This window comes from Bacillus rossius, chromosome 5, assembly GCF_032445375.1.
Source record: "Bacillus rossius redtenbacheri isolate Brsri chromosome 5, Brsri_v3, whole genome shotgun sequence".
Classification (NCBI taxonomy): Eukaryota; Metazoa; Arthropoda; class Insecta; order Phasmatodea; family Bacillidae; genus Bacillus; species Bacillus rossius.
Window position 1 is genome coordinate 17,356,835 of NC_086333.1, and position 15,097 is coordinate 17,371,931.

The following is a 15,097-nucleotide window of genomic DNA, read 5'->3' on the forward strand; positions in this document are numbered from 1 at the left end:
TCAATAAATAACCTTTTTAACGCGAAAGACTTCATTATTATAGATAATAACTTAGTATTTTGCACGAAATATATTCCTTGCCTAATATTAACCTACAGTTAATCATATAAAAAAAATACAAATAAATACTTGTATTATAAATAATTGACATTTCTACTTAAAATAACGTTTGTTTAAACTTACCTCTGCTAACACAGAATGTGTCCTTCCTTTTGCATACGTTCACCCACTTATTGCAAAGATCTTCATTTTTTTGGAAAAGAAAAATATTATATGCCTGAATCTCGAGTATTTTTGAAATGATTGTGAAATCCGAACACTGCACAGCTACATAAAAGCACTCAGGATTATGTAAGCACCAACAATAACAAAGGTTCGCACGAGACGCAGATGAAATGGATGGGAAGCGCCTGGAAGAAGAGCGCTGGCTACAACCAAGGTGACGTAGCGTGGTAGCGCGTGAGGGGGGAAAACCTGCGCACGGTTTCATCTCCTCTTTTTTACATCATGGGTATGGATGACGACGTCTGCGACCACAGCTGCGACTTGACTTTGACTCATTGCTTGTTGGGGCAGGATCAAAGACAGAAATACGACGAGACACATGTCGTTTAGGCGTCTGCGTAGATGCATCGCAGGTCACAACAGGTTGCAACACGTCCAAATTTGGTGTTGTATGTGCAGACGAAGCTGGCTGGAAGGATAATGTGTGAGCTCATGTGATAGAAAGCAAAGTTTCCAAATTCGCAGTAATCTACCATGTGCTTATTTGATTCGTAGGACACAGGAAAGTACAAAAACCGCCAATTCTGAGCGCCTCCGTCACAGGTTTCCATATATGTACGCAGATACCCGGCATCCCAGTAGCTGTAATCGACACTGCTCAAAATAGGCATTATGCTCACGTACACGTTGGAAAAATGAAACGAAAACATATTCTTGCAGGTCGAATGACAACTAAAGGCACGAACGCTTAATTGCCTTTTATATATGCCAACTCTACTTAGATACACAGCGCTGCGAGTGCCATTTCCGCATTAGTTTTGAGTTTGTACAGGCAAAAACTCGTTCAAAATGGTCGTGTGGTTAAACAAATCTTGCGCATGGAAGGAGGGCACTAATCGGTCTGCAGGTATGTCATTTATAATTGGGTCTTACACAACATTCTGACCTATTTATTCTGCTCAGGCCCAGCAAAGTAAATTATTTAGTTTTGCAGTTGCAAATCCTCTAGTGTGTTTTCAATTGGTGGTATTGAATTTTACGTTCGTCTCACTCAATGCCATGCTAATATTTGCTAATATTTAATATTCGTGCGTTTACTTTTCTCGTTCAGTAATTTCCAGGGATACGGAAGCCAAAAGGTACAGGTTCGAGTCCTGCCATCGGAAGTAACGGCAATCTCGAATCCGTTTTGGCTCTGGAAACCTTGAAGTTCGCAGTACATTTTTATGATAGCAATGACCGTATATAACGAAATTAATTTCGCAAATTGCATTGTTATTTATGCGAGTAGTTTCACAATCTGGTCTCAGCAGTTGTACGATGCAATTCGTTCGTCAATTATCACACAAAAAGGATAAGTGTTTGGTAGAATATTTCTTCTCGTTAATATCTTGATTCTACAGTCGATTATGTTTGAATTTATTCGCCCGTCCTTTTTGGATATATCAAACACCATCAACAGTGACTTTTTTGAAACTGTCAGGACTAGGTATTGGAGATTGTCCCCGGCTCTAATATCCTTGCGGATACGTGGCATACATTTGATATGCAAGAAGAAATTTTCAGTTTTGCAATTTAATGTTTATGTTGACGTACTGATAGCTTTCACTGTTTTCATATATTTTTTAAATGTATTTGGCAGTTATCAAACAAGGAGAGGTTTACCCCTACACTAAGATGACTTCCAGTCTGAAGCCCGACAATTATGTACGTATCTTGTTTTTTCCATAGTGAAGCTGGACTTTACTATCCAGTTAAAAAAATTATTTTGAGGTAAGCCAGGATACATTTCCAGGCTCCAGGATGGGAATCGTACATCGATGTTCTTGACATTTTCTTCATTCGTCAGCATCTTGATATGTTCAACCGTGCTCACTTAGACGTGAGGAAGTATCCACACAAATACAGCCTTTTTTCTGTTTTTCAAAACACCTTTCCCATTTTTACCCATTTGGTCGAAAATTGTCCATTCACAATCTCAGCTGAGATTTTCCACAAATATATTTTTTGTATCAGTTTGTAAAATATTTATGAAAAATTGCGGCAGTTATCGTGTCCACAAATCTGTGATATGTATGTACGTTTGAGCTGATGATGGTTTTGGGGTCTATGAACCATGAAAGGAAAAAAAAATGCCATAAGTCGCACCATGGTAACCGCTACAACAGATAGGGGAGACCGGGGCAGGTTGGCACAATTTTAGTAAATTTATTTTTTAAAGATATGATATTAACAACAAATTAAGGTTTTGTGTGATTAACAAAAAGAATAGACATTAAAGCACATATTGCAATTACTAGATTTAAGTAAATTTAATATAAAGTTTTCAAAACAACTTTTATTGAAGTAAAGACAAGCGTGCCAACGTGCCTCGCTATTTGGGCAAGTTGGCACAACACACAAATATCAAAAGCTTGTAATAAATAATCTCGAAATATTAAATAACCCATAACAATATATCAATATAAAATAAACACAAAAATAAAAGTTAAATAACTTGTTTCTTTGAAAAATATAAGTCCGTAAACAAGATCATTTTCATAAGTTTTTCTCGCATCTGAAACACACATAAAATAGAGTGTCACCGGAAATGCAGTCTTTTGTTCCCATTTATGACACTTGGTACACTGCACCCATTCTTGACTGCATTCTGAATTGCTAAATGTACCTAAGCAGCAAATACAAAGGCAGTCCTCATCTTCACCATCACTTTCCAAGGGGAAGATCTTTTTGGAATGCAAATTTTCTTGGAAGTGTGATCCAAAGGAAAAAGATTCTTTGGCGGTTTACCGTTTCTTAAACGCCCTTCTTTCTTTTTCTTTGAAGATTCCTGTTCCTCTGCCAAAGCCCTCTTTATTGGAGTGTCTGTCAAAGTTGCTGATTTCCTTTTCTTTCGGCCTTTGCCAGTTTCTTTTCTTGGTCTTGCTTTGGCGAATGGGCTTACCAACTCTGGGGAAGGATACGAAGTCTGGGCAGTAGGTAATGGGGACGAATCAATATGAGTAGATGTCGATGGTATGTTCTCAAAAGGCATACAAAGGGATGTCAAGATATATTAAATAAATTAAAACAAGCTTTTGTAGGCTTACTTTCCATGATTTAGCATAGCTAAATTGCACCCAGGGCGAAGATGCTGGAACATTCGCCAGATGCTGTAATGGTTGTGCTGCCATAGGCTGTGGTTGTGCTGCAATAGTATGTGTTGGTGCTGCCATAGGCTGTGGTGGTGCTGCCATAGTCTTTGGTGGTGCAACCATAGCCTTTTTTGGTGCTGCCATAGGTTGTGGGGATGAAAGAGGATGTGGTGATGCTGGCCCAGATAGTGAATGTTTTTTTATAATTAGCGCAATATCTAGCCAGTGTCCTATGTGGTATGCCGAAATCTCAAGCTGCTCCCCTTATTGAAGGGTTCGTTATTTTTACAGCAAGTAAAGCTGCTTCCATTATTTCAGCTGACACTTGGCCCCTGGTAGTCTTCTCCTTGTATGTGCGCACCATTGTGAAATCTGAGGAACGAACAAACAGTTATTTTTAGTATTCATTGTCAGTTTTTTTCAAGCAATATTGAATAGACTAGTTGTAAAATATAGCAAATATACTATAAATAATTAAAACATTTTAATTATTTTTATTATTAGTATTGCATAAACATTATCAGGATATAAAAATGGGCTGTTAATAAATTTTTGAGTTATGGGGCACGTTGGTACAGTGTGCCAACCTACCCCTTATTCATTGTGCCAATGTGCCCCATTCCTTGGTTACAATACATTACCCTCAATAAACGAACAGAACAAAACACTCTTCTTGATAGCTAAAAGCCAACCTTAAACAGTTGTCTTTAAGATGAATATATGTATAAAAAAATTACGTTATATATCAAATGCTATTTAGGATTTTAGTTTAAAATGCAATTTTACTTACATGTTCAATAAACACAAAAGGTTCTCTCTTCCACTGAAAAAGTCACAATTTTCAGTACCGTCAACGGAGGGACAAGACACTCGACTGACGCACCTCGCGTAGTACTGGTGGCGCTTTACTGCATCTGTTTAGAGAACTACAGCGACTGTGCCAACCTGCCCCGGTCTCCCCTAGTATTTCTTCGACATCAACCTAAAAACCAAACTACCTAGTCAGCCTAGAAAATTAACTACGAAATTCTGACTGCTCGTTTCAAAAGTGATCTTCCGATGATGTCATATCTGTTGTTGATATTGAAGTTTTTTCATTACTGTGACACTTTAACTTGTGTGCACGCCAGATTGCCTATACTACAAGCTTCCGGAGTATCGTGCGTTTCCTACACTACACAAAAGTGGCCATTAAGGGCCTACACGCTGAAGTCTCGGAGGAAGACATAAAATCAGAGCTGTCAGATAAAAGCTTTCAGGTGCTAGATGTGCGAACATTTCACATCATGCAATCGGATCACAAAGGGACACTGAAGCCAACTCGCACAGGGACATTTTGCGTGACCATCACGCTTTTCAAAGACGAAAGTATCCTAGATGTAAAAACAATCTACTACAATTCCGTCAACATACAAAAATATAAGGCCCGCCCAGAGGACATCGCAAAAATTAAACGCTGTGGGGAGTTTGACCACACTCAGGCACGCTGCAGTAACCCACCACTGTGTCTGAGATGCGGCGGTAAACATACACGGGCTCAATGCACGCAGACAGATGAAGCAAACCAATTTTGCATAAATTGCAAAACCTGAGGACACACCGCAGCTTGGAAGCAGTGTCCGCTATATCAGAAGATCGTCGCAAACAACAACCCCAGACACGGTCGATCACACATCAGGCGCCACCAGCGAGCAGCGAGGAGCCAGACGGAATCCCCCCCCCCCCAATGGCGCACCTGTAGTAAACAAGCCCCAGCAGCGCACACAACAGAGCTCGTCCTCACGAGTAAAACATTCACAGAAGCTGGAGCTGGCTCCGCTCAAGCGTCGCCAAACAGCACATACACACCGGCACAAGACAGGATCCACGGAAGCACATTCAGAGTCAGAGGGGTCTCCGAGCTCGCATAAATTCTTCATTTATGTTATTTCACACAACTCCTCGGGAAATTCAGGCCATTTTTCAATCGCATAAGAACCGAACCAGACTCACTGACCAGACAATTAATTCGCATGAGCGCCATTGCAGATCTCGCTACACCTTAAATGGCCCAAAAACCCGGGGAAGTCACTACAGATTTTAATTTTCATGCACAAAGATAACAGCATAAAATTTACGAATTAGAGCAGTGATTTTTTTTATACGGGATTATGTTGCTTTCATTTAAGAAACATTCATCAAACCACATGTAAGATCTTACATATGTGGCTACACAATATATAGAACTGACCGACTCACCCACGGTGGAGGTACAGCTATTTTAATTAAACATGGAATTCAATATCATCCGATTACTTTAAATGATTTACAATACAAAGAGGCTAGCAGTATAAACATCCGTAACAATAATTTACATGTATGTATGTCGGCAGTATATAAACCACCACAAGCCCCACTCATAAATCGGGGATGCACACAAACAAATGCAAATGGTAGGATTCTTCCCGATCATGCATCCACAACAAATTGTTTAATATTTACCCCGGACTCTCAAACGTGTTATCCAAATCTGGGGGCTCCAGATATTTTAGATATACCTAGCATTAACGAACATTTCAATCCCTCAAATAAATATGGAAACACTAGACTAACTAAACTCCGATCATCTACCAATACTAACACAACAAAAATTCAATTGTATCCACAATATACAAATTTTTTATAATAACTTGAAAATTACCGACTATGATGGTTGTGAAGATAACTTAATAAAGACATTAAATCATTCCCCATAAATAAATGCCCCCGAAGATATAAACCCACAAGTAAAACTTTTCACCGATACAGTAAACACCTGGAAAAAATCACTCCCTCTTTGTTACAAAGAGACATTTCACCAGGCCAAACTACCTCGATTTAGACTTCCACATAGCCCTCAGACGACAGGCTCGAAACAGAGCACAAAAGCTCCGCACTTTCGCAGCTAAAGCCGAATACAACCGACTTAATAATTTAGTAAAACTCTAACTAAAACAAGAAAAAAATTAATAAATTTGGAAACCTGACCACCGAAGTATTTGCAAAACCACAGGAGATGTGGCGACTAACTCGCAGACTCTGCAGTAAAGATAAATTCATTTCAACCCCAGCTATCATAACAGCCAATGGGGCTAAATACTCAGCATAAGACAAAGCAAATGCAATCGCAGACATGCTGGAAAAACAATTCTCTTCAAACACCGATGTAAATGACAACACAAGCTGTAAATAATTACTTAAAACAGGCACACAATCTGCACCATAACCCATTGAATCAAGGGAAATACTTAAAATAATAAAAGCAAGTGCTTATAATAAATCAGGAGGAACCGACAATATAAACTACGAAGCTCTTAAAAACTTCCACTAGAAGCGCTTGAATATTTACTGCCGAGATTCGATGATATTCTCCCTCATAAAACTTACCCAGAAAACTGGAAACTCGCAAAAAATAATAACAATGCCAAAACTAGGGAAGAACCCTGGACTCCGAGTAAACAGATGCTCTATTAGTCTATTAAATAGCACGAGTGAAATTTTTGAAGCAGCACTTCTATCGCGATTCAAAAAAAAATACAGAAGAAAACCAAATAATTCCTGACATCCAGTTTGGCTTCAGAAAAGGCCATTCCAGAATTGATCCTCTAATCAAAATAATTGAAGACGCCACTTACGGTTTTAATATTCGTTCAAAATCATACACATAAATGATCATGCTAGATGCGGAAAAAGTTTTCGACAAGGTGTGGATTCCGTGTTTAATACAAAAACCAACAACTTTTAATCTTCCCGGCACATACATTTACCTGGTACTTAGCCCATTATTCTATGTTGCTCTGGACAGGGGTAAAACGACCACACGAAACCTAACTGCGGGGGTACCTCAGGGCTCTCCCCCTTCTTTTATAATATATACACAGCTGACATCCCGCACGAATACGCCTATGTGGACATGTACGCGGACGACAAAGCAATTATTAAGCAATCTGGTAATTCAAAATATGCCATGATATGTGTTCAGCGACAGTTAACAGCTCTAGAACATTACTACACTCACTGGCGAATCAAAATAAACCCAGATAAAACATCAACATTAATAATAACAAAACACAGAGGCAGAGCTGACAAGGAACTGCAAATATTTCAACAGGCTGTCCCCAATGTCAATGAGTCCAAATACATGAGCCTCATACTAGACATATCTTTGCTCTGGAGTAAACAAATTAAAAATTCAACCAATATAGTAACAGGAAATTTAAGGAATCTATACACGATGCTTAAAGATCTAAATTTACCGCAACGGAAAAAGCTCCAACTTTACACCCAAATAGTACGCCCGCAGCTTCTCTATGGAAGTGAGGTGTGAGTCTATGCTGCCCAGTCCTATATCAAACGACTACAGGTAAGGCAAAATAACTTCTTAAGAGCTATCTTAAACTGCACCCGAAACACAAGAAATGAAGCTATACACAATGCACTCGAAATTCTGTATATTAAAGAAATAATCACAAAGAATAATAACAAATTTTACAATGATATACCGCAACATGAAAACATCTTAATAAATTCAACTAGTCGACCCGTGCGCAATACCGCAGTGCGCCCCAAATCGTTTTGTGTAGCATTTATTCTTTAAAATTTTTGGAGAAATGACATGTTGAAGACTAATAGAAAAAAGTATACGGGTGTTGGTACAAAAGAAGACATGTTGAGGCGTTTGCCACGCCTCCTTTTAATTTGGTTATTAATTATATCATATGTTATGATAGATTGTTTGGCACTTGGTTCATTTTCGTCCTGAAGATTGATTAAAACATAAGCATTACGGACATTCACGGCGCTGCGCTTGTGTGTGTTTCCGCGAGCCAACACCGCGCGGCGCGCGAAGCCTTATGACGTCATGGTGACGCGTTAACCTGCGACGGTCTGCGGCTGGCGAGCGGGGAGACGGTGCTGGCGGCTGGTGGAGTCGACTTCGGCTCGTCGGGTGCAGGCGTGTTGCGCCGCTGCTAAAATGGAAAGACTGTTCCATTCACCTACGCATCGACCAGTGCCCAGCCCGGGTTATCGTCCACCATGCTGCGCAACTACAAGTAAGCCTCGACGCAACCGCTATTAACAACCGGGCACCGGGTTGGTTTTTTAAGGAAAAGCTATGAGCAGAGAGACTTGACTGATCATAAACTCAAATTCATTATCTTGCTAGTTTCTTGAATCGTAATGTGGCGAAATAAACTCGACTTCTCCTTTTTACGCTACGTGAGAATTTACGTAAACTGCAAGCCAGACTTATCACGTTGCTGTGGTGCGGGATGTGAGACTCGCAAAATTACGTCGAAACGAGAGTCCGGTTAGACCAAAATATTGGGAATTGTGCCTAAATAACATTTATAGACAATTACGTCATCCAGCAGTGTAATCAACGGACCTGTTAGGGAAAAACTTAACCTTTCTAAATGTTTGTAAAATTACCCGTAATATAGTGTTTATAATATGTGATTACATTAGATGTCCTTTTCTTTAATGCGAGATCTAGATCTTCTGTAGATTTGTGTAAATGGTTCTGTATTTTAATGTACCAAGCCGATGCCAAGCAGGAATATTAAATAGTAAACAGGCAGTGATGTTTTCAATTATTATCCAGGTCATTCTTTTTTGCCTAGGGACCGTACTTCTCACTGCTTTTAGTTGGTACACCCTTCTGCGGCTCCCGACTTTAAACTCGAGCGCCTTAAGTAAGGCCTCAATGTAATTGAACTCATCAATACAAATAGCTGTTACACATTTTTTTTACACAAGTATTATATTCAAACATACTAATAATATACGCGTTTACAAACCTCTTTAAATACAATGTTGGAAGTGATGATGTGTTCATCGTTCTCTTTTTGGTTGTACATATTTTTAATACAAACATGAATATCATTAAAAGTTTTTACTCGTGAAAAAGCTACATATAATAGTCCATGTGAAAAAACGGGTCGTGGCAAATACAATCCTGCCTTTGTGAGAGTCTGACCTTGTGCCTTATTAATGGTCATGTCAAAAGCTAAATTGATGGCAAATTGTTTCCGACCAGTTTAAATAGCATAGTCGGATCAGAGGGAGTGAGTACAATTCGAGGAATAATTACCGTTTTGTCAAAATCAAGGCATTTCGCCGTTATTGTGTATTCTCCTAAATTAGTTAATACCAATCTTGCACCATAAATTAGTCCTTGTTTAGCGTTAGGATTTCTAATCAACATAATGATAGCATTTTTTAAAGTTATTTATGAGGTGGCAAACCTGAAGGGTTTACAGAATTTAAAAATTCCAAAGGGTACGACTGATGGCCGGTTTTTTTATCTTCCTCAACCGAATCAAAACTTAAGTAAACTTTTTCGTCTCCGGGCAACAAATTCAAAATTACATAGTCATTATTTTTTGTACAATAATCGTTTTTCGGACACAAAATGGCTGTTGAATAGCATTGAATAGCAATTGAATGGCATTGAAAACGAAAGTAATAAGGCAATCGTAGTTGCAATAACAATGTTTGCGAATTTTTATCGCATCATTGGGATACCCACTTTGAATTTCTAAAGTGCCGTTGCCTAAATTAAGTAGCCAATCTGTGAAGGCGGGGTCATCATTAGCTCTCATATTTTGAATCAATCGTCGAGGGGGAGCGTTTAACTGAAATCTTGACTATGCTTGTTCTACTGGCGTATTTAAGAACGGGAAATACTTCACGAAAATCTCCACCAAAGAAAATTATTTTTCCTCCGTAAGCATGAACAGAAATATGTTGTCTACAACAGATCATCCTGAATTATGAGTTATGCTTGTAAGTTGTGTTTGTGATACAAAATATCAACAGTTATTTCAAAAGTACTTATAAGAAAATCTGACGTGCCAGAAGTTTTGGTTAAGTAAGTTTTTGGTGGAATTTTTTGGTTAAGTTGAAGGATCCCCTAAGATTTATTTATCATAAGTTCTGTTTATTATGAAGAAAGTGCAATTTCAAAAAGAAATATGTAAACGCTGATGTGTCAAGGGGATATCCTTTTCGATATTTATCGAATCCAATTCGATATATATCGAAAAATCGACAAATCCATTAAAGGACCTCATTTAGATTACTTTAAATCTCAAATTTAAAAGCTGTACATTTTAAGACAGTGGGTCTATTTTTCGTCATTAGCCGGCACGATAAAGGATAAAGGAATAAGGAAGATCTCGCGGACTGACAGAAAAACTGGCTAGAGAAATAATATATAAGATAGCAATTTGCGACCCGTCCGAACAGCGAAAACACAAAAAACCTAGATTAAATAAAACTTAAAATTGAAGCTACATAGATCTTGCTTTAAATCTACCACCCTGTTTAATAACTCATAATGGTCCGAAGCACGCAGGTGTATGATTGGCCCTCGTAGGGTTTTCTGCCTGTTGTGTTAGGGCTGACTCCCTATGTCAGTAGGGCGGGACCCGCCTGGCAGGCTTCACCTCCAGTGCCGGTTGTGTTTCGGAATGGCATGGGATTTTGAATTATAAGCCTAAACTTCTAAACAAATTTAGTAAAGACACACATTTTTTTTATTAAATATTCCCTTATCCGGGACCGCGTGAACTTCATCCACAACGAAAAAACACCGTCCTCACACGCTACTGGCGGAGAAGCCTGCCGGCCAATCACAGCGCGACCCCCTCCAAACAAAACTGGTTGGCAGTCCCGCGCCAGCTCAGTCACCCGACCGCTCCGGACGCGCTAACATGCTCGTGGAGCGTACAACCTTCTCTCCTAAACACACACATTTTGGCACCCTGTCAGGGCAGGGCCATGCAGGAAAACTGGTAGGGGGTTCTGCCCCATGCCGAGAGGCATGCATGCCTGTCAGGGCAGGGCTCTGGGGGCTTGTGTAGTTAGTTTACGGAAATAGATAATAGCATATTTAAAAAAATCAAAGAAACATTTACCAAATGTATGAAAATTAATACAAATAAAATAATAATAAAAATGGATGAAGGCTTTCTGCCTGAATACAAACAATTTACGACCTGTACAAGAATAACTAATAACATGGCTTCTTTTATTCTAAGAATAAGGTAACGACAGCCCTCTAGGCTCTCTACGTAGCTACTGGCTTAGCCTACCTTTGAACGAAACTGTTTTGGAACGCAACAGTTCGGTCCATAAGACAGCCAGGAGTGTACTAACCCATGTTAATTTATTTACCGCTCACCAAAACGACCACACGATGATATGCCTGAGCGATTGTCGGTCTGAATCACCTGTGACATTCACATACGGACTAACTACCCATGCATGTCCTGTGTTCTAGGGGTCTCGATGGAGCGGCTCACACAGCTTAACACTACACGCCACACCAGAGTTTAACTAGGTCACATGAAATTACAGCACACTTACATGCCTCTAATGCTCATCAAAATGACACTACATAACGCCAGTTAGCCGATCTAACTGGTGGGGAGCTTTTCTCTCCCGCCGACGTAACATTTCTAGCATTACACTACAAGCCAGCGCACATCGAGGCCCGTGTGCCAAACCTATCTCACAAGACACGCACCCCGCCCTTTGATCGAAGTGATTCTAGCAAAAGTGTGGAGTGCACCTGAGTTACAATGCACCAAACGAATTATAGAAACCTCGGTTTCTGGTCTCGCACATACTAAATGCCCCGGATGCCAGCATGATGGATCGGCAGCGGCGGTAAAGATCGTAATAAGTAACGGCTCCCTGATGATGGCAATTTGCAACGTAGACCGAAATGTCAGTGATGTCTGAGCCTTGGACGCGACCACGACCCAGAAGCCAAGGTGAAACACGCATCTGACCAGCAGAGTGCAAAGCGGGCGAGCACGGACCTGGCTGGGATAGGTTCCTTGACCTAGGATGACCCGGCCCGCCGATCCAGTGAGGCCGCCGGGCCGCGAGCCCGCAGCGCGATCAATACGAGACGAGCCCGCCGCACACAGCATCCCCACCTGGCGGCACAGCTGGCGTGACGTCACCGCTGCGGGCGCTCGCTTACTTGCGAACACTACAGCTAGCATCACGCATCTGTGGAAACTAGCAAGTTTCACTTCTAGTGAGTGACCTATGATGCAGTTAGAAAGACCAATATATAAATTTGGAATATGGGCCTGATATTTCACAAAATCAATCAAATGAATGTCTTTTTTTTTCTTCAAAATATAAAGTACGGATCTTTAAAATATAGCTTGTGGTTGGACTGTGAATATGGTAAACCATATCCGATCGAGAACAAAGTGAATAAGTGTGCATTCAAGACAGTAAATATTCCTATTTATAATTCCAACGATGTAAAGGTGCCTGTTAAACACAGTATCGGGAAAGTCTGTAGGGAAGAAAAAGACTAAATTGGTAAAATATCTGGTTGGTATCTGTCTTCAGTAAACCGTTTGGAGCTCAGAATTAGTCAGTTTAAGCCAATGCAGAATTGAATGATTATTAGATTTCAAGAGTTTCTGTAGTAGGTAGTGTAGGATTTATGTAATAAATTTTTTGTTTGTATTTTTTTTGTGTTAAATTCTTGAACCTGTCACATTTGTGGTAATTTTTAATAAAATTTGTAATTTTTTAGATTTGACTAGATATCTAACTGAGGATGGATATCAATCAAATAAATGTGTACATTTATTATTGATTTCATTGATGATTTTTGGAATGATTCCCAAAATTCTAGCTTCATAAATACAAATATCCAAGATGGAAGCCAATGTATCATCATCGGCTTACTAAAGGCTGGTAAAAAAGGAACTTAAGCTGATTTTATTGAATAAAAGTTTTTATGTAAATTTTATTTTGTATTGATCAAGTATTGAACAAAGGACATAATCTGATCGAAACATTCAGTAAATTTATTGCAAGTTATAAATAAATTTAGGAATTTTCTCCTTATTTGTAAGTTAATTATAACTAATTTTAAAGATGGCATCAAATATCAAGATGGCGGGTGCTCTGGCAATAAATAATAATTACTGAACCCTAGCGGGTAAAAATTAAAATAACATGATGGTAGCACCCTCTATTAGACAAAAACAAGATGGCGGCCTCCTGCATACCAAAGCAATATGGCAATCTCCAACAGAAAAAAAAAGATGGCGGGCGTGACGTTGTAATAAATGGCAATATATATACCTTGGCATTGGTGGTGGGAGGCCAGTCTGACGATGGCTTCCATGGAGTCCAGATCCGCCGCCATATATTGGCTCTCGCCGGGTTTGAACAGATGCTTCCACGAATTAAGTGTATTTTTAATAATATTTTATTTAAATTGTATTTAAATAATTTTTTTTAATATACATTTTTTCCCAATTTTTTCCGGTAGTAATTACGAATTTTCAGTATGGTGGCCGTGACGTTTTAAATTCAAGTTGGCGGAATGTCTTTACGAAAAATTTTTAATCAATTAATTTTTTATTAATTTAAAAAAATCCTAATTTCTTTTGCATAAAATATATTGTATTATCAAGATAGCGGTCGCAACGTAAAGTACAATGTTCCATAATCCAAGATGTGATGTAAGCCCCATGAGTTCTAAGGGAGGGTTCCTGGCCACGTGGTTGAGACAGCAATTAAATGAAATTTGTTAGATTGCAAGACTGTGTGGATTTATTGCAGGACAAACCTTCATACATGGTGCTACCACAGCACCCAGCCCGTTACGTTGCAGTGCTGCAGCAAGTCCCTCCGCGCTGGTTGAACAAGGGAGTCCTAGCCTCGACCGCAGATACTATGCGGATTTGACTATACAGCGGAGAGAATGTCCGCGGGTGGCAAAGCACGGTTACTGATGCGGGAACACTTAAGAGTTCGGCATGTGGCATACGTTCACACAAGAGGAATGCACCACACGGAACAATCAACCCTACAAAAGACACTAAAGTTAAAAAGACACTGGTTTAGTTCACGTGCGTGATGGCTACGTGATCATAACTGCGAGTGCGTTAAAGATTTAGTAAGCAATTGGAAAACTGACACACCGGCGGTACGGAACAATACGAGACTAACGTCTGCTCTTAACACGGGCGAATGCTATTGCTGGTACGTTCCTCAAGTGCGAAGACGCAGCCTACAGCGATGTCCCGTTGGAATGAATGATTACGTAAGAAAGTTCAATTAAGCATGTGCACTGATCGTCGGTAGACGGGCCGGTGCGGACGACGAAGGAAAAAGTCCAAGAGCGCGACCTGCTCAAGAGGATGGGTCACACCGTGTCCCTTCAACTTCTAAAGAAATAAGTGAAAACTCGCGAACGTGCACTGGCGAATAATGTAATTAAGATAAGCGGTGAATTAGGCAGAAACTGCACCGTGGTTGGGGCCGATGCAAAAGGACTGGAAAGTGCTCACACTACCGCGACTAGGACAGACGAACGAAGCGCCTCCGGGGCTCCGCGGTTCCCGCGCGAACCACTCAGCGCGCGGCGACTCGTGCTGGGTGTAGAGGCCCAACCGCTCACTGGGTTATTTCAGGTTTCTTAAAAACTACGAAGCACGATTTAATTTTTATTAACCATTACTGATTAAAGAATAAATTAAATTCCGGCGGAAGGATACGCACGGTTCCGGCGGAGGAACACGGCGCGTCACATGATAGCCGCGCGGGCGGCCATGGACACATCGGCCGCGGAGCCGTTTCCCTCGGTGCACTCCACTACACCCGGCTGCCCCCGGGGTCGGGTTCGTCGCACTCACCACGCACTCCCAGGAACACAGTCACGTGGGCGC

General features: G+C 40.3%; 2 protein-coding genes across 2 annotated transcripts in view; both read right to left on the reverse strand.

Annotated features, from left to right (window-relative positions):
* The window catches only part of LOC134532197 (beta-1,3-galactosyltransferase 5-like), a 41,785-nt gene extending 29,388 nt beyond the window's left edge, over nt 1-12,397 (reverse strand). Inside the window, exon 1 of the mRNA XM_063368617.1 lies at nt 12,209-12,397. Within this exon, the coding sequence (XP_063224687.1) occupies nt 12,209-12,397 (189 nt within the window). The remainder of the gene's footprint in view (nt 1-12,208) is intronic.
* The window catches only part of LOC134531619 (voltage-gated potassium channel subunit beta-2), a 331,150-nt gene that overhangs the window by 241,554 nt on the left and 74,499 nt on the right, over nt 1-15,097 (reverse strand). The gene's annotated exons all lie outside the window — the stretch shown is intronic.